Here is a 21,145-nt window from a genome sequence, read left to right on the forward strand (position 1 = left end):
GTATAGATGAGGGTGAAGACTCCCAACTTAAAGGGCCAGTAAATATCTTCAACAAAATTATAGAGGACAACTTCCCTAACCTAAAGAAAGAGATGTCCATAAATATACAAAAAGCCTACAGAACCCCAAATGGACTACACCAGAAAAGAAATACCTCCCGTCACATAATAATCAAAACATCAAATATACAAAACAAAGAAAAGATACTAAAAGCAGTAAGGGAAAAAAGCAAAGTAATATGTAAAAGCAGACCTATAAGAATTAAAGCAGACTTCTCACCAGAGACTACAAAAGCCAGAAGATCCCGGACTGATATCATACAGACCCTAAGAGAACACAAATGCCAGCCCAGACTACTATACCCAGAAAAACTCTCAATCAATATTGTTGGAGAAACTAAGATATTTCATGACAAAAGCAAGTTTACACAATATCTTCCCACAAATCCAGCACTTCAAAGAATAATGGACTGAAAACTCCAACACAAGGAGGGAAATTACAACATAGAACAAACAAGAAAGTAATCTTCCAACAACCCCAAAAAAAGATAGTTACACAAACATAATTCTACTTCCAATAATAAAAGTGACAGGAAGCAACAATCATTTTTCCTTAATATCTCTTAATATCAATGGATTCAACTCTTCAATAAAAAGACATAGACTAGCAGACTGGATACATAAACAAGACCCAGAATTTTGCTGCATACAGGTAACACACCTCTGTGACAAAGACAGACACTACCTCAGAGTAAAAAAATGGAAAACAATCTTCCAAGCAAATGGTCCCAAGAAACAAGCTGGAGTAGCAATTCTAATATTAAATAAAATTGGTTTTCAACCAAACGTAATAAAAAAAGATAAGGAAGGACACTTTATACTCATCAAAGAAAAAATGTACCAAGATGAACTCTCAATTCTGAACATCTATGCCCCAAATGCAAGGGCACCCACATACATAAAAGAAACTTTACTAACGCTTAAAGCACACATTGCATCTCACACAATCATAGTGGGTGATTTCAGCACCCCGCTCTCAGCAATAGACAGATCATGGAAACAAAAACTAAACTGAGATATAATGAAACTAACAGAAGTTATGAACCAAACGGATTTGACTGATATCTATACAACATTTCATTCTAAAACAAAAGGATATACCTTTTTCTCAGCACCTCACGGTACTTTCTCCAAAATAGACCATATAATTGGTCACAAAACAGGCCTCAACAGATACAAAAAGATTGAAATAATCCCTTGTACCCCATCAGACCATCATGGACTAAGGCTGGTCTTTAAGAATGACAAAAACAATGGAAAGCCCACATACACGTGGAAACTGAACAACGCTCTACTCAAGAATGACTTCGTCAAGGAAGAAATGAAAGAAATTAAAGACTTTTTAGAATTTAATGAAAATGAGGACACATCATACCAAAACTTGTGGGACTCCATGAAAGCAGTACTAAGAGGAAAACTCATAGCTCTAAATGCCTACAAAAAGAAACTGGAAAGAGCATACACTAAATTTATTCTTAAATAAAACATTTTATAGCTATAATCTTACATTGGTAGAAATCTTTATATTTTGAGTAGATTTGAAATTACATTTTCTTACATTGGTACAGAATTTGTATGTAGATATAAGTTAATATTTCACTGGCATAAATATTTGTATATTAATACAAAATTTAAAAATTTGTTTCTCTTAGATAGGCATTGTACCTATGTAGCTTACTAAGAATACAAGACTTGGACCCAGTTTTTCCAGTGGCCATTATTATAAACTGTTTAGGATGATTAAGTAATACAAGTTAAAGGTAAGATTGTAAACTAATGGTAATATTAGATCCTGATTTCATTGCAATAAATTGTTTTCAAGATTATTCAAATAGTAGACAGCTAAGAGTAATCAAATTTTAACAACTCAGTTATACCTTATATAGATAGTTGGTCTTCAAAAGCATCAGATAACCATACAATATGGCATTGAAATTTATTTCATTACTAATATATCCTTTGACTTCAAGACATGTCTGCTCCTGACAGTACCCCCATCCCACTTTTCAAGGAGGTATTGAGCATCATTACTTAGAATTGGAGTCACTTCATTTGTGGCAAGATAGCCACTGGTTAAGAAATACCTTACTCTTATCTGCAGACCAAATAGTATCAAGAAAGGACAAATGAATGCAGCATAGTTGACTACTGAGCTCTGTAATACAAAGTAAGCTAGTCCTTCATAATTTTTGCTTCACTTAAGTTCTGTGAGATGGTTCTGGGCCAGAAGGTGTAAGACAGATGCTTCAACATTCTAAGCAACTTTGGAGACTGTCCAGACATTCAGCTGTCTCTACAAATTGTGTAAGTTTTAGAAGTTTTGTCTTTGTGCTTCTGACATATTAAGTTAATGCTTAATTCCTTCTCAGATTTCTGAGGTAGTTGAGGACTAGTTATAATCATATAATTGAGCTTAAATTTTCTAACACTAAGGAAGATGATCTAGATTTGAAAGGATGGATTTCAGATGGTAATGCAAATTAAAATCATCATGATTGAGGTACAAAATTGTAAACTATTGAAGTTAGGATAGATGATAGAATACTTCATCTAAATTGCCAAATATGTTTGACTGGATATACATCATTCACTTACTGTGTAGAATTATCAAAAATACTTAGTAAAAGAAAGTTCTATCTTTGTAGTAATTTCAGAATCAGTATTAAAACATATATTCAACTTCCATTTACAATGCAAAGGATTCTAAAAGGATGTAGAAGGGCATTTCTTGAATCAATCTAGACATTGAAATGGCATAAAAATTTTAGAATCCTAGCTAATCTCTATTGTCTTCCATCATTTAATGCTTTAATATCTGTGCATGTCACTTTTTCATGAATAATACTTTTAAATAAATAAAATCTCATCAGATCTCTTATTTTGACTTCTATAAATCAGTCTATTCTTGGTTATTTTAATTGGAGAAAAATAGTTATGGAGTTTCAGAGATGGTTCATTGGTTAATTGCATCTGACATCCAGTCTGACAAACTAAAGTTGAACTGTGAAACTCATGCAATGGAAAGATATAACTTACTCCTGAAATCTGTCCCCTAACCTCCATATGCAAGCAGTGACATGAGATGGAGCACACATATGCACATAGAATTAAGTTTTACATATAATCCCAATTTAAAAGGAAAGAAAGGGATTTCAAATATTAGAACAAACAAGCAAAAAACTTTGAGAAAGACTGCACATAATTTTTTCGAGTCATGAATCTGTTTAATCTGAGGGTCATGGGGTTCAGTCACATAAATCACCTCAGTTCACAAGATGTTATTTTTTACCATTATTTGAACAATGAATCTGCTATCCATAAAGCAAACAGATATTCATAACTTTTTAGGCATTTGGAAAGGGCTGTCTGTGGAGACTTTACTAGTATGGTACCACCATCATCTGCTATGATTAATATCTCTTACCTGCTTGACCTTCTTCAGTGCCCCCAGCTTCCCTGAGAAGTCTGCTATCCTTGCTAAACTGTCATTCTTCCACTACCTCTAGCCCACCTTCATCACACCAGCTGATCTATAGCCATACAGAATAGAGATAAACACCTGGGTTATGGAGATTAGGCCTCCTACCAATAGCTACTACAACAGGAACATTCAGGGTCTAAAGCCATCCAGATGGCTAAAAGTTTTTAAAAGAATACAATCAACAAAATCCACAGCAATATGACACCTTCATGGTATTGGTACCCCACTATAGCAAGGCATTAGTATCCTAACACAGCCAAAACACAAGAAAACGACCTTAAATCCAAACTTAAAAAGATTATAGGGTCATTTAAAGAGAAAAGAAATAAATCCCTTAAGATATACAGAAAAATACAATTAGATGTATGAAGGAAATAAATAAAACTGTGAAAGACTTGAAAGTAGAAATAGAACCAATAAAGAAAACACAAGCTGAGGGAATCCTTGAGATAAAAACCTAAGGAGGGATCAGGAACAACAGATACATGATCAATACCATGCAGGTGTTGGATAAGACAATTTCAGGCATAGAAGATATAATAGAATAAATTGATACATCAGTCAAAGGAAATGTTAAATGTCAGAAATACTTGACACAGAACATCCATGAAATCTTGGGTACCATGAAAAGACCTAACCTAAGACTAATAGGAATAGAAGGTGATGAAGAGTTCCAGCTTCAGGGTCCAGAAAATATTTTCAACAAAATTATAAAAAAAGAAAAAAACCTTTGCCAACCTACAGAAAGAGATGTCTATAAACACACAAGAAGTGTATAGAGTACCAATTAGACTAGAAAAGAAAAGAAAGTCTTTCTGGTATATATTAACCAAAACACAGAATCTAAAGAATAAAGAAAGATTATTACAAGGAACAAGTGCAAAAGGCCAGGTAATGTGCCAAGGCAGACTTACCAGAATTATACAAAATTTCTCAGTAGAAACTCTAAGAAATAGACGGGCCTGGACATATAGCAAGGAAGCTCTAAAGAAACCACAAATGACAACCTAGACTTTTATAACCAGAAAAAATTCTCAATCACCATAGATGGAAGAAATAAGATATTTTAAGTCAAGTTCAAATATAACAATATCGATTTACATATCTAGCCCTACAGAAAATACTAGGAGGAAAATTCCAACCCAAGTAGGATAAGTACATCCAAGAAGACAGACAGGAAATAAATAATTTCATACCAGAAAGAACAAGGGAAACACACACAGACACACAGACACTCACCCCCCCAAACACACACACACACACACACACACACACACACACACACACACACACACTCACACTAACACCACCACCATCAAAATAACAGGAAACCACAATCACTTGTCACTAATTTTTCTTAAAATTAATGAACTCAATTATCCAATGAAAAGACACACACTAACCGAACAGATGTGAAAACAGGATTTGTCATTCTGCTGAATATATGATGCACACCTAAGGCATAAATATAAACATTACCTCAAAGTAAAGGGCTTAAAAATTTTTTTCCAATCAAACAGACTGAAGAAGTAAGCTTCTAAGTAGCCATTCTAATATCTAACAACTCATATTTTCAACCAAATTAGTCCAAAGTGACAAGGAAGGACACTTCACACTCATGAGAGTAATAATTAATCAATATATCTCAATTATGAACATCTATGCCCCAAATACAAGGGAACCTGTGTTTTTAAAAGAAACATTGCTAAAGGTTAAATTTCCATTGAGCCCCATACATTATTAATAGGAAATTACTCTCTCAGATTGACAGGTCATTGAGACAAAAACTAAACAGAGAAATAAGGAAACTAACAGATACCATGAATCAAATGGACCTACAACATATATACAGAATATTTCAACAAAACAGAAAAGTATATACCGTCTTCTCTGCAATTCCAGGATCCTTCTCCAAAATTGATCATATAGTCTGTAACAAAGCAAGCCTCAACAAATACGAGAAAATAGAAATAATGCCTTCTATGTTATCAAAAAAAAAAAAAACATGGATTAAACCTGGAATTCAACAACAACAGAAACAAGATAATTCTACAATACTTACAAAAAAGATAATACCAATACTCCTCAAATTATTCCACAAGTTAGAAACAGAAGGAATACTGCCAAACTCATTCTATGAAGCCACAGTCATTGTGATACCTAAACCACACAAAAAGTGAGCAAAGAGAATTTCAAACCAATTTCTTCTATGAACATTGGTGCAAAAACACTCAATAAAATACTTGCAAATTAGGTCCAGGAACACATCAAAAACATCATCCACCTTTATCAGGTAGGCTTCATCCTAAGGAAGTAGTGAGTGATGGTTCAATATTAAAAAAATTCATAAAGGTAATTCACTATATAAATCAAATACACCTTTATGTTAAAAGTCTTAGAAAGATCAGTGATACAAGGCATATACATAAAACAATAAAAGCAACATACAGCAAGCCATTAGCCAACAGTAAATTAAATTGAGAGAAACTTAAAGCAATTCAATTAAAATTAGGGAAAAGACAAGAATATAGTACTTAAAGATCAAGGAGAGTAATAAGATAAAGAGTCACTATTTGCAAATGATATAATAGGATACATAAGTGGCCCCAGAATTCTACCACAGAAGTCTGACAGCTGATAAACACTTTCAACAATGTGGCTAGATACAAAATTATCTAAAAAAATCACTAGCCCTTCTTTATACAATTAAGAAATGGGACAAGAATAAAATTAGGGAAACAACACTCTTTACAATAGTCACAAGTAATATAAAATACCTTGATGTATGTCTAACCATGGAAACAAAAGACCTATATGACAACAACTACAAAGTACTGAAGAAAGTAATTGAGGAAGATATCAGAAAATAGAAAGATCCCCCATAATCATGGATCTGTAGGAATAACATTGTGAAAATGGCCATCTCATCATAAGAAATTTACAGATCACATGCAATTCCCACCAAAATTAAAAAACAATTTTTTTCAGATCTGGACAGAGTGATTCTCAACTTCTTATGGGAAAACAAAAAATTCAGGAGAGCTAAAACAATCCTGAACAATAAAGACAGTTCTTGAGGTATCACCATCCCTAAACTCAAGCTGTACTACAGAGCAATAGTAAGAAAAACTGTATGGTGTTGGTAAGAAAAAGACAGGTTGATTAATGCAATCAAATAAAACATTCTAAAAAAACCCCACACATTTATGGATGCTTTGTTTTTTGACAAAGAAGGAGAGACCACATAAAGAAAAAAGGAAAGCCTCTTCAACAAATTGTTCTGGCCCAACTGAATGTCTACATGTAGAAGAATGAATATAGATCCACATTTATCAACATGCACAAAGCTCAAGTCCAAGAGGATCAAAGAACTCAACTTAAAACCATATACACTAAATCTCATAGAAGAGAAAGTGAGAAATACCCTTCAATGCATTGGTTCACAAGACAAAGAACAAAACACTAGTGGCTCATGCTCTAAGCTCAACAAATGTTAATTCTGAATTAGGAATCTCAGATGGCTGTGAAACACTTAAAGAAATGGTTAAATTCCTTAGTCATCAGGGAAATGCAATTCAAAACATCTTTGATATTTCATCTTACCACCTTCAAAATGACTAAGATCAAACACCAAAGTTATAGTACATCCTGGCAAGAATGTGGATGAGGGGGAACATTCCTGCCTTGATGGTGGGGTTACAAACTTGTACAACTACTTTGAAAATCAATTTGGCCTTTTCTCAGAAGAGTGGAAATAATTCTACCTCAAGACCCATGTATACTTATACACTGCTGGCTATATATCCAAAACATGCCCCATAGACTATAAAGACAGTTGCTAACAGTATTTATAGCAGCTTTCTTGGTAATATGCAGAAACTGTAAACAATCTAGATGTCCCCAATCTTAAGAATGCAGAAAGAAAAAATGGTGGTTCACCTACACAATAGAATACTAATTAATTATGAAAAACAAAGACATCATCAATTTTGTGGGCCAATGAATGAAACTAGAAAATATCCTGAGTGATGTATCCTGGAGCCAAAAGACATGTGTAGTATATACTCACTTATAAGTGGATATTAGCCAAAATACACAGGATACCCACATTACACTCTACCAACCCAACAAAGTTAAACCAGAAGGGCCCAAGTGGATGCTTTAATGTCATGTATAATGGGAAACAAACTTTTTTAAAGAGGCACATAGAGTTAAGTAACTGAGTGTGAGATGGTATAGAAAAGAGAATGGGGAAATTTCAAGATCAGGTGTAGTTATATATTGCATACAATTTTAAAAATGTGCTTGCTCTTTGGCCCGGCTCTGCATTCTTGGCTTAGTTCTGAAATCAGGCTCCTTTCAGCCTGTGTTACCTCCTTCCCAGGAGCTTGTAGCTTGGCCTATGCTCTGACCTCTCCAAGTTTAGCTGTAAGCTGGCAACAATTGCCCCAGCTGCTCTCTTTTTCCTCCTGTCCACCTTAGTCCTGCAGATGGAAAACACTAGACAGTTTTATTATTTTAAAACTATCCAAATAACACAATAGCTGGAAAAAGAATCATTTGCCCGAACCTTCTTAACTAGCTCCCGCCAACCTCCTCAGCCCCTGCACATGGTGGAGACTGCAGGTTCTAGGTCTCCTAAGACCTACATGGCTATTATATCTTACTAGTTCCAAAGCCTGGTCTGAAGAAACTTCCTCTCCCTTCATCCAGGAATTGGCTTTCACCATCTTAACTAATACAATCAAGGACCAAGTAGAAAACCAGATTTTAGTATCAGCTTTTCTTTTACAGGTAGAGTGAGGGGAAATGGCCAGATGGTCATGAATATGAATGGAAGTCTTCATTCTGTGGGGATGGGAGGTCAGGGTGCCTTGAGGACATGCCAGAAACCTAGGGATAAAGGCAGCTCCCAAGAATCAATAAGAGTGTCCTTAGTTGTGACTCATAGCTGTGGATTGGAACTTGGAGAGGCCATGTCTTATAACCAGGTAGGAACCCCAGTGAAGTGATAGGGAAACCAACTTATCCAGAAAACTTTCCACCCTAAATTTATTTTGCTTACAAAAAATGCAAGAATGGGGGATGGATCAGAGACTGATTGAGTGTCCAAGCAATAGTTAGCCCAACTAGAGACCCATCTCAGAGGCAAGCACCAATCCCTGAAACTATTAATGATACCATGTTGTTCTTGCAGACAGGAGCCTATCATGTCTCTTCTCTTAAATGCTCTACTCTACAGCTGAGTCAGACAGATGCAAAGATTGATAGCCAAGCATTTGACAGAGTTTGGGGACTCTTATAGAAGAGTTAGTGGGAGGATTGAGGATTCTGATGGGTACAGGAACTCCACACGAAGACCAACATGATCAACTAACCTATACCCTTGTGGGAGGGAGTCTCAGAGACTGAATTACCAACAATAAAGCATACATAGGCAGAACCTAGATGACAAGCACATATATAGCAGATATGCAGCTCAGTCTGTATGCAGGTCTTGAACAACTAGTGCAGGGTCTATCCCTAAATTTGTTGCCTATCTTTGGGATCTGTTCCAATAATTTGTTTCTTTTTTCTGGCCTCAGTGGGGAAAGAAGCACCTAAACCTCGCCCCACAGAAAGTTGATGTTCTAGGGTTAGTGGATATTCAGGTTGGGGGCTTTTCTCTTTCAGAGAAGAAGGGAAGTAAGGACTGGTTAGGGACTCTGAAAGAAGGGTAGGAGTTGGGCAGTAATCAGGATGAAAAGTGAATAAAAAAAGAAAGAGGACAACAATGCATTTTGAGTGTGACACCAAAACCTGTAATCCAAGAAATCAATATGTACACTCTGGAGGATTACATGTTTGAAACCCACTGAGTTATATAGCAAATTCTAGACCCCAAACAGCAACAAAACAAGAAAATTCACCCTCTTCAAAACACTGTAAGTAAATCTTTAAAAACAAGTTACAACTGGTCAAAGTAGTTGTCAGTAGAATGCTCAGCCATAAATGGGAAATTAAAGATTCTACAATGAAACAACAATGACAATATTAATGAGAAAACTTTAATCAATGTAGAAATTAAACATATTGTGCTATCTTTGGAAAATGGACAACTTTTAATATGAGAGAACGTATACATTACTGAACAATAATTTTTCTTTCACACTTAATAATCAAGACTCTATCAAGACAATTAAAAATAATTGAAGTCTCTGAATATTCATCTAACAAAGTGCAGTAGATTAAAGACATACTCATCTAGATTTTATTCTAGGGTAAATTAAAATCTCAGGAATTTACAGCGCACTCTTTAAAGAACATATCAGAACTTGAGAACAAAATTAGCCTTCATATATGGCTCCATCTCTTGATGTAACTTTCAGGACAATAGGTTTTTCTGGAGAAAGAATCAGTTTCTTACTTAATTTCAAGGGAATCTGAAATAATTAAATAAAAACATTGGTGAGTTAAATGAATTATCAAATTTCATAGGTTGCCAATATATTAAGAACAATAATGGCTACTTCCTGTGTTGTTACATGGCTGCGACCCTAATATTCAGAGGTAAGAGAAAGGAGCAATACAATGTTAAGGCTTGCTGAAGTACATAGTATATTCCAAACCATTGTGAACAACACAGACTGCTGCCTGTGTTGTTCTATCTTTGCAAGTGATTAAATATCACTTTTAATACTGAACATCTTAAATTACTTATATAGAATATGAAAATATGATTAAGTGCATTTATACTTATATATGTGTATATATATGTATATATATTGTAATGTAATATATATAATGTATATGTAAATATATATATATATATATACATATATACATATATATATATATTGTAATAGGCCTAGGAAAAAATGTAGTGGTATACCTTCTTATTGATCTAAAGTTTAAATGAAATGTAGAGTTTGAACTTGGTAATGTACATTGAAAGACACCATATATACATTTAAAAATATATGATATAAAGTTAATTTTCATTTAGTAAACCTGGAAAGACAACCATGAGTAGGATTTGAACATTGTGAGCAATGTTGTCATACTCTGACTTCCAAACAGTATATTTACCTTCCAATCTGATATAAGTGAGGTCATAATGCAGGGTAGACCTTGGAAACTAATAAGGTATTAGTTGCCTGTATCTATTTTGAAATTGCAAGATGGTGTTAAAAGAAAATTTTCAGTAATTTTGATTAACTTTAAAATAATATTCTTGTTGGTTTGGGGAAGAGAGGGTCCTACAACAGAGTAATATTTCTATATAATCAGAAAAAATGTGCAAAAATCTTCTATTGCAGTTTGAGTAAGGGCATCATGTAGGTAGCTAGAGTTTGTCAGAGATTACTAGATGCCCAAAACTTGTTTGTGCTCAAAATAAAGCAACTCATCTGTATTCATGTACAGAGCAGGAAGATAGCTGTCCTAAAGTCTTCAAAGAGAAAACAAATACATTATAATCTTTTTTATAATGAATACCTTCTGACTTTTGGATCATATTTAGTACAAAATTCATGAAATTAAACTTGCTGGGAATTTCATCATTAAAGTAATGATAATATATTGTTAACTTCTTCTGACAAGATATTTCAAGCATGTTTTTAAATGTGACAACTTGATTTAAATATTTACATAGAATGGGGTTGAGAATTTGTAAGACCAGATGATTGACTGCAAGGAGACAGTGTCTTTCAGGAACAACAAGGCAGATGCACATATATACTTTCAAACACATTTAGCCTAAAACTCTTTAAAAACCAGTTCCAGGATTACAGGAGACATAGGTGGCAAGGATATCAGGAGACCATGGCCCACAGAACAGAGCAGAGCTCAGAGGAGCTCACAGAGACTGAAGTGGAAATCATGGAGCCTGAATGGGTCTTCACTAGGCCCTCTACATACATGTCATGTTTGTGTAAATTGGGGTTTTTGTGTGACTCCTAACAAGAGGAGTGGGTGTGTCTCTAACTCTTTTATCTTCTTATGGGATCCATTACTTCCTACTGAGTTACCTCATCAAGGAGTGTTTATGTATAATCTATTGCATCTTGTTATGCTGTGTTTTGTTGCTATCACTGGGAGATCTGCTCTTTTATGAAAAGTGGAGTAGCAGTGGATCTGGTAGAGAAGGGAATTGGAACATTGGACTGGGAAAAGATGAAGGAAGGGGGACTATGGTTGAGATGTATTTTATGAATGATGAACAGAAAAGAATTGGCCCCATATATGATGTACATAAGTATGAAAATGATTAAATAAAGCCAATTACAGTGTAAAATACATATATACTCGTAACGAGTGAAAAAACACATACCTTCAATGATATTATATAAAACCATATAAGGGATATTTTCATTAACTCCACATGATCTTACCACTTAAACTTAGACACAGACTAACTGCTCCAAAAATGAAGGGTCCTAGAGCTCACACATGAATTTACATAGATTGTTGACAAAGACAACTTTAATTAAAGATAAATCAGTATATTTGTTATATATGTATATATGTACATATATCTATAGGTGGAATATATATTCCCATGTTTATGAAAATGTGTTAGAATAAAAAACAAACTTATTTCAAAAATGAATATATTCTGTCTCACCTCTGTTTCCTCACAAGGCTGCACAGAGAACTTCTGCAAGATTTTGACAACAGCAAGCTTCATGTTAATGAGAGCGAACCTCATGCCAATGCAGTTTCTAGGACCATTCCCAAAAGGCATGTATACATAAGGATTGATTCTGTCCTTATTCTCCTTGCTGAACCTGGTGTCACAATTGAGCAAGAACACAAATAATGAAACAAGAAGCACACATAGTGACATATTTGCAGGTTTCACTTATAGCCCTCAGTCAGAATCATACACAGGAATTCAGTTTGTTCACTATTCCAAACATGGTGGAGTTAATTTATTATGGGATTTGGAAGTCAAAGGTTCTTTGTACAACTTTAAAGTAAGGAAGCTCCCAGTGTTAAGGTGAAGTGCGGTGGATGCTCATTGAAATCAAATGTGGTTTTAAACATTTAACGCCTTTAAAATATTCAAGAAGTCTAGTTTCCCTGTGTCTAAACATCACAAAGATGTAAAGGAGGAAGGAACTGTCCTGAGATCTGATTTGGGATTCATTCATTGAGGATGAAGAATAAGATGCATGTTATGAATGAACTGTTTCTATTTCATTCTCTCATCTTCTCACTCTCCTTTCTTCCCTTCCTGCCATTGTTTTAGTCTACTCAGCATAATCTGTGTCCTCTTCTTCATTATTCCTTTCCTTTCAGGAATCCTTTTGCCTCATTAAGATCCTTTAACAAAACATTTGATTTTTCACTCCCTCATGCAAGAGTCATCAATGAAGTAGTTTACAAGAACACACACCATACATTATTTGAGTCCCGTGACTGGGGAAACTGGCCTAGAGACAAGGTGAGGATGAGGCATGTCCAAACCCTGACAAGGTCATCTTGAGACAGGCAAGAGTAAGGATCACTCCATCCCTGTTTTGGGGCCTGCAGGTTCTAGTGCACATAGCCTTGTTTTCCCCACCTCCAGCACCTTTGGAGTAGTCACAGAATGTGGCGGCCAAATTTCAGGTTTATCCTCTTCCCTTACCACAAGGACATGTCCAGCAATCACCTGGAAATTCTCTTCATGAAAATTATGCATCTCAGCTACAGACAATAATGTATGCTCACCCTGAAACTCCTACCTATTACCCAAGGTTTATATTAGCCCTTGTTACCCCACAAATAAAGATAGATGTTTCACTGAAAACCTGGGAGAAGGCTGTTTTTTCCTGTACTAACAGCCAGACCAGAATCTTTCTGATGCACCTTCCTGGATAAACTTTGTTCCCTTCATTCTAGCCTTGTATAAAGCTGGTGTCTGGAAGCCCCAAATGAAGAAGTGAACCCGTACTAGCAACTTGCTGCTTTTCTACTCCCTTATCACTAACTTTTGTCTCCATCTTTTCCATTAGGAGATAAACTACAAAATGTAACATCCATCCCATGCTCAACTAAAATCAGCAGCCTCAACTGACCTGGACCCCCAATATCTATCAGACACTGACCCACCAACCCAGCAGCATATACCATCTGATATGAGGCCCCTGACAAATATACAACAGAAGACTGCTTGGCCTGGCCTCAGTGAGAGGAGATGCACCTAACCCTTGAGAGATGTGAGGCCCCAGTGAGTGGGGAGGCCTAGCAGGAAAAGATTGGTTGGGGTGGGTACATCCTCTTGGAGATGGATCAAGGAGTGTGGGATGGGGAGGGACTGGGGGCAGGCCAGGAAGAGAATGAAGACTGGATTGTAAAAAAGGATTAAAGAATTTAAAAAAGAAGAAGAAAAGCAAAAACAATTTTAAAATGTAATTTTGCATTTGATTATAATTAAAAATGCTGATTCTAGAAATATTCTGGAAGCCTAATAAACATCTGTTCTATGACAGTTCTTAAGCATCAGGGATGACTGTGAAACAATTTCTCAGGGATATTATACAGAACAGCATTGGCTTCAGAGGAAGGTTGTTTTGGAATGCATGTGCAAGTTGAATTTAGTGAATATCATTAGGGAAGATTACACACAAACGTAAGAAATGTTAGAATTCTTCTGTAGACATTTTATATCATATGTTGGATTATAACCTTAATGTTTTTAACTTTTCCTTTCCTCACTGTGGACTTTCCTCACTGATGTTCACTGATCACATGACATTGGGTTGAAAGCACATAGAATTGTTCAATAAATGACACCTGTTTCAAGACACCAATCTACAGGAGGTAGGATTGGTGGGTAACACAGAAGTCACCTACACAGGAAACAGGAATAAGTCAACTCTATTTCACTCCTCTAATGAGCACTACATGTAGACTGCCTTAGCCAGAGACATGAATAAGAATACAAGGTCTTAGGCATCAAAAACTTTATGAAAGTTACAGTATAGTATACGCTAAATTATTTGCCTCAACTACTAATTCAACTACTTATATCTTAAAATACCTTTTTCACATAAGTAGCATTACACTGACTGGGCAGGTTACTTGCATTAATATATATGTATAGACATATACCTACATACAAGCAATAAAAATTTATGCAAAAACAGGCCTTGAACTTGAAAAAATGTGGGTAGGGATGTACAGAAACTTTTGGCTGGAGGAAGGGTAAGAAGAAATGTTATACTTAAATTAAAATCTCAAAAGTTATAAAATTAAGAAAAACTATTATCTATATTTGTATTAGTGGGACAACAATATCAACTTATCAACTATTTCCATGCTGTATACAATTCCTACAGAATGCTTATTACTTTCCTTACAAATGAACCTGCTCCATATTTAAGAATGGTGAGAATGGCTCAGAGGTTGAGAGCTCAGACTGGGTTTTCAGAGGTCCCAAGTTCAATTCTCAACAACCACATGATGGCTCACAACACTTGCATCCTCTTATGACATGCAAGCAGAACACTATGCACATACTAAATAAAATCTCACAAAAAGAATGAACATATCAACTTTCTAGGGAATAGATTAATTGGCTTTGGAAGGATTCATGCACTGAATGAGTGTGAAGGAGCAGTCCCCATGTAGCCGACAGAGACAACACAAAGAGGAGGTGTATTCACAGTCATCCTCAGCGAGGCTGCTTGAACTAACAAAAGTTTGACTTTCTGCAACTTCTAAATGCAAAAATGTGTAATTCAATTCAATTGAAGAAATGTATCCTGTATTTTGGCATGTGTCTAGAGAGTTCTTCTAGCATTAAGAACAACTTTGAAGAAACATAAATATTACAACTTTAATAAAACACTAATTTTCTTATCATTGAAATGGTGCTTGCTCTCTCTGTCACATACTAATACACATACATGCATACATCACACAAGCATGTTTTAAAAATTAGTGTTGATAAATCATAGAAAGTAACCTGAATTTACAAAAACTGGAGAAACTTGGTGCTTTTCTAATTTTTAAATATCTACCCATACTTAGAAATGTGTACAATAATATCACTGTATTATAGAAATTTGTATTAACGTTTTAAGACTAAAACAAAGTAAAACAATTTAGAAATGTCATTTTTTTGTTCAACTAAAATCCCTGTAGCTTTTTGAAATAATAACTATATCTTTGTAGTAAGAACATTCTAAATTCAAACATTCATTTAAGATAAGATACTTAGTATCTGTGTGCTTACTGTAATATACATCTTAATGTGCTTAAAGAATCATGATTCTGAGTATCTTCCCATTCACAGAGTCCTCATACCTTTCAGGGTTGAATTTCTCAGGTTCTGTCCAGTATTCTGGATCTCGGTGAAGAATAAAGATAGGTACAGCTACTTCTGTATTTTTAGGAATGAACACACCACTGATTTTAGTGTCTTTCTTACTGAGTCTGGAAATTCTGGCACCAACTGGATATAGTCTCAGAATTTCATTGATTACCATGTCCAGATACTCTATGTGTACCAAGTCATTGTAAGTGGCAGGTGCCTGTGAAGAGGAACATAGATATTTGATTTGATAACTGAAATTAACTTTCATGTCAATGTATACAGCACTTTTAAGTTGTTAAAAATTCCACATTCAACGCAGATAAATGGGTGAATTTACCACTGATATGTTATATTTGCAACAGTCATGTTTTGACCAGCTAAAGGGCCATTGAAATGCATGGTGAAGTGAGTATGGGGGATATTCAGATAAACTTCTCTCTAGGACACAAGTCATCAGTTTTTCTTTAAACTTCTTTTCTCTTCAGTCATAATGAGTGCCATATTATAACTATCTTGTTCAACATAAATCTGCTACAAAGGGCATCATAACTTTTTATAGAGAGGCCACAAATGCAGACCAAGGAAATATAATGCAGACAGTGACAAATTCTAATTAAAAATACTATAGCAAGCCTTTCTAATGAGAACTCATAGTGTGTAAAACCTATTATTAAGATTAATGTTATATTATACAGGAATCACCTGTGATAATATAGTGAAATAACTTCAGTATGATCTTTTCTTTTTGAAACCCATCATGCTAAAATAAGGTAAAATTGGACAATAATTGAGCATTAAACTTCTCTTCTACTAAAAAGTCCATTCAACTCTATGCTTAGTTGCTAAAACAACCTTCTTCTTCTTGCTTTACATAATGTTCTAATAAATCTTTAACTTTCAACATCTCACAGCCTAGAGTTAGCTGAAAAGGATGTCTCAACTGAGAGATTAAAGATTAGTAGATTAAATAGGTTTGTGGAAATGTCTGGCAGGGTTGTTTTTTAGATTGTCTTGATTGGTGTGGCTGGGCCCAGACAACTGCAAGTAGCATTATTTTATGAGCAGATTATATTGGGGTATGTGAAAACAGTTATATAATGATAGTTCAGTGAGTGGGCCAGAGAGTAATCACCATTCTTCACGGTTTCTTCAGTGCTTATTTGGCTGTGAGCGAGTTCTCTGGTCAGAAGAAATGCTATGTGGAGTGGCAAGCATTCCTGCCTACAAGTTCTCTCCTTGGATTCCTGGTTTAATTTCCTCAATGATAGATTGTCATCAAAAATGTAAGCTGGAATGAGTGGTTTTCTCCACATAGTTGGTTTTGGTCATGGCATTTGCCATAAGACAAAATAAAGCAAGAACAGAAGGTGAATGTGAGACCTGATGATGCTTTGTGTTCTCCCTGACAACTAGACAGTCACAGAGTTTAGGTACCTCACACTCAATCAGTTTTAGGTAGAGATATGAAGACAGCTTATATGATATGTTGTTATTACTTCATGGGACACTGGAACTACCATAATGTAGAGGTGAAGAATTTAGATTGGAAGCTGCCATATGTCCATATCTAATGTTATGATTGGAGAAAGGAGTAATGGAGAGAATAGTTACCCAACTTAGAGAAGAAAAAGTACCATGGCTGATTTTATTTACTGTATCTTGTTCTGTCACATTTGGTTGTTATTTCTTAGAGACCTACTGTTTTCTAGAGAGAGAGAGAGAGAGAGAGAGAGAGAGAGAGAGAGAGAGAGACAGAGAGAGACAGAGAGAGAGACAGAGAGACAGAGAGAGACAGAGAGACAGAGAGAAAATTTGAGCAAGAGGAAGAAGGTGGGGGAGATTTGAGAAGTGGATGGAGGAGAAACTGTATTCCGAATGTATAAAATAAGATGAGAATCTATTTCAATATAAAAATATAAAAACAAATATGTGGTAGATTGTTGTACATCTTCAGATATTTACTACTCCTTGATCTGTGAGCTAGTGTTTTTCTTCCTTTCTTCTGTAGCATCTTCTGTGTCTATATATTTGTTTTTTTAAAAAAATACAATAAAAATGTTTTTAAAAGACAAGGTACCATTGTCAATATTCATGTCAAAACATTCTCAGTAATAATGCAGCTGTCAGGTCACTGAGAGTCTAGAGGGATTCCTCAGTGATAAAGAGCACTGTTTTCTCTTGCAAAGGACAAACAGTTATTTCCCAGTTGAAAATGATGAATTGTAATTACTAGAGATCTAGTTTTAGGGAATCTGTTGTACAATTCTGGTCACCTCAGGCTCTAAGCATATACATGATGATGTATATACATTCAGGCAAAACAGTTATATAAATTAAGTAAAATTTAAAAAGACGATTGTTAAATGATTATACTTAAAGTCTAGAGATTTTATGCATGCTTTTGAAATGTGTCATTTTGGCAAGATAAATTAGATATTAGAGGATCATTGAAAAGTACAATGATTAATTTTCTCTATGAACATTATTGTCTTGCATCTCTTTTCTTCTGCACTTAGATCATCACTACTGATTGGTATAATAAATAATGTTTGCTCTATTTATTTTCAATAATATATGTGGAATAAATGTTTCTTGGTGAATTTTTATCTTTTACTTTCTTCATATGCTATCTACTCACATTATTGGGAAGAACTGCATCAATTTCATGCTGGAGTTTCTTCTGGACATCAGGATGAGTGGCCAGTGTATACATAGTAAAGGAAAGAGCATTGCTTGTACCCTCATAGCCAGCCATAATAAATGAGATTGATTGAGCCACAATCTCTATATCAGAGAGAGCTAAAACAAAATTTGACATGTCAGGTATAATGGATCAACTCGGGAAGACGGCCAAGTTGAAACCACTTCTGTCTATAATTTGGGAAAAACATTATCAGTCATGTGTAAGGCAGTTTTCTATGAGAACATAAAGTAAATGGGCACCAGGATAAATATAAAAATATTGTACATTGTACATTGTAATTATCAGAGAAGCATGAACCATAACATAGGATACTAAGTGTAGTGATAAGCAAGGTACCAATGTGCCACACTCTGTAAAGCTGCAAAGAAAATAGAATAATGAAGAACTGGGATATTGAGCACAATCAGATGCTTGGCAAAGGTACACTTATGGTGTGAGATGTAGGTCAAATCAGTTGCTAGATACCTGCACACTCATTATAGCTTGTGTGACTCCCAGGTCTGCAGTAAGCAAAAACACAGGTGAGAATCTTGCCTAAATATGCTTGCCAGCTGGGACAACCACAAAACACAGGTGATGTGGAACCTACCCACTTTCCTATCTGCCCTCATGCTCCACCTTCCTTCTGGTCTATTTCTTACCACACATGCTACAGCCAGTGTGCCTTCTAAAAGGTCCACAATAACCAAAGACAAAGCTCCACTTTCCTTCTGGTCAACTTTCACACCCAGGTCAGTTCAGAGAACTGATACTTGCCTAAATGCTACAGCCTTTGAGCATCCCAGGGGGTCCAGTTTAACCAAGGACACAACCTATCTGCCTTCCAGCAGGTCTGTAGCAACCAGGGACACAGTCTGCATGTCTTCTAGGAGGTTCTCAGTAACCAGGGACACAGAAGGTCTGCTCTAACCAGAGACAGAGGAAGCCCACTTTAACTAAAGACAACACTGCCTACCTCCAAGGAGACAGACCTGTTCTAACCCAGATAACAGAGCTCTGCCTGCTTCCAAGGAGACCAGCTATGGTAAGAAACACACAGTCCAGGTAACACCAGAGATAACCGGATAGCTCAAGGCAAGTGCAGGATTATAAACAACAGAAACCAATGCAATTTGGACTCTGTCACAACCCAGTTCTTCCTCCACAGCAAGCCCTGGATACCCTAAAATACCTGCAAAGAAAGATAATGACCTAAAATTGCATCTCAAAATAATAGAGGCCTTTAAGGAGGATATAAATAACTCCCTGAAAGAAATACAGGAAATCACAGCCAAATAGGTAGAAGCCTGTAACAAAGAAACAAATCTCTTAAAGAAATGCAGAAAAATATAATCAAACAGGTGATGGGAACAAAAAAAACATAAAAGAAGGAAAATACTTAAAATAATTAGAAAATAGATCAAGAGCTACTGATGCAAATGTCACCACCAGAATACAAGAGATAGAAGAGAGAATTTCAGGTGTAAATGACACCATAGAAAATATCGATACATTTGTCAAATACACTTTAATGTAAAAAGGGCCTAACCCAAAACATCCAGGAAATTCAGGACATAATGATCAAAAGATCAAACCTAAGGTTAATAGAAATAGAAGAGGGTGAAGAATCACAGATCAAAGGGCTAGAAAACATCTTCAACAAAATCATAGAAGAAATCTCCCTTAACCTAAAGAAAAAGATGGCTATAAATGTACAGGAAGCACACAGAACACCAAATAGATTGAACCAGAAGTGAAAATCTTACTGTCACATTGTAATCAAAACACTAAATAGACAGAACAAAGAAAATTATCAAAATCTGTAAGGGAAAAAGTCCAAGTCTTATATAAAGGCAGATCTATCAGAATTACAATAGACTTATCAACAGAGACTCTAAAAGCCATAAGATTCTGGACATATGTGTCTAGGGATACAAATGCCAACCTAAGCTACTATAACCAGCAACACTCTCAATTAACATACATGGAAAACCAGAATATTCCATGAAAAAAATGTAAATTTACACAATGTCTTTCCAGAAATTCAGCCTTACAAAAAATAATACTTGGAAAACTCCAACAAAAGTAGGGCACCCTAGAAAAAGCAAGAAAGCAATCTTCTTTCAACAACCTAAAAGAAGATAGCCACATAAACATAATTCCATCTCTAACAACAAAAATAACAAGAAGCAACAATCACTATTTCTTAATATCTCTTAACATGAATGGACTAAATTCCCCAATGAAAAACATAGATTAGCAGACTGAATATGTAAACAAGATCCAGCATTTTACTGCATACAGGAAATAAATCTCAGTGACAAAGACAGACTCCACCTCAGAGTAAAAGACAGGAAAACAAATTTTCAAGTAAATGGTCTCAGGAAACAAGTTGGAATAGCCATTTTAATATTGGATAACATCAACTTTCAACCAAAAGTTATGAAAAAAAGTTATGTACTCATTATATATATATACAAAACACATACAAGCTGAACAAATATATATATATATATATATATATATATATATATATATATATATATATATATATATATATACCAAGATGAACTCTCAGTTTTGAACACTTATGCTCCAAATGCAAGGACATCCACATTCATTAAAAAAAACTCTCA

The 21,145-nt window shown here is 35.2% G+C and overlaps 1 protein-coding gene across 1 annotated transcript in view; it reads right to left on the reverse strand.

The window, feature by feature from the left end:
- LOC143438000 (cytochrome P450 3A13-like) overlaps positions 1-21,145 on the reverse strand; it is a 98,140-nt gene that overhangs the window by 31,293 nt on the left and 45,702 nt on the right. The window contains 2 exon segments of the mRNA XM_076923415.1: positions 15,817-16,043; positions 18,465-18,625. Coding sequence (XP_076779530.1) covers positions 15,817-16,043; positions 18,465-18,625 — 388 coding nt within the window.

The sequence above is a fragment of the Arvicanthis niloticus genome, chromosome 24, assembly GCF_011762505.2.
Source record: "Arvicanthis niloticus isolate mArvNil1 chromosome 24, mArvNil1.pat.X, whole genome shotgun sequence".
Taxonomy (NCBI): domain Eukaryota; kingdom Metazoa; phylum Chordata; class Mammalia; order Rodentia; family Muridae; genus Arvicanthis; species Arvicanthis niloticus.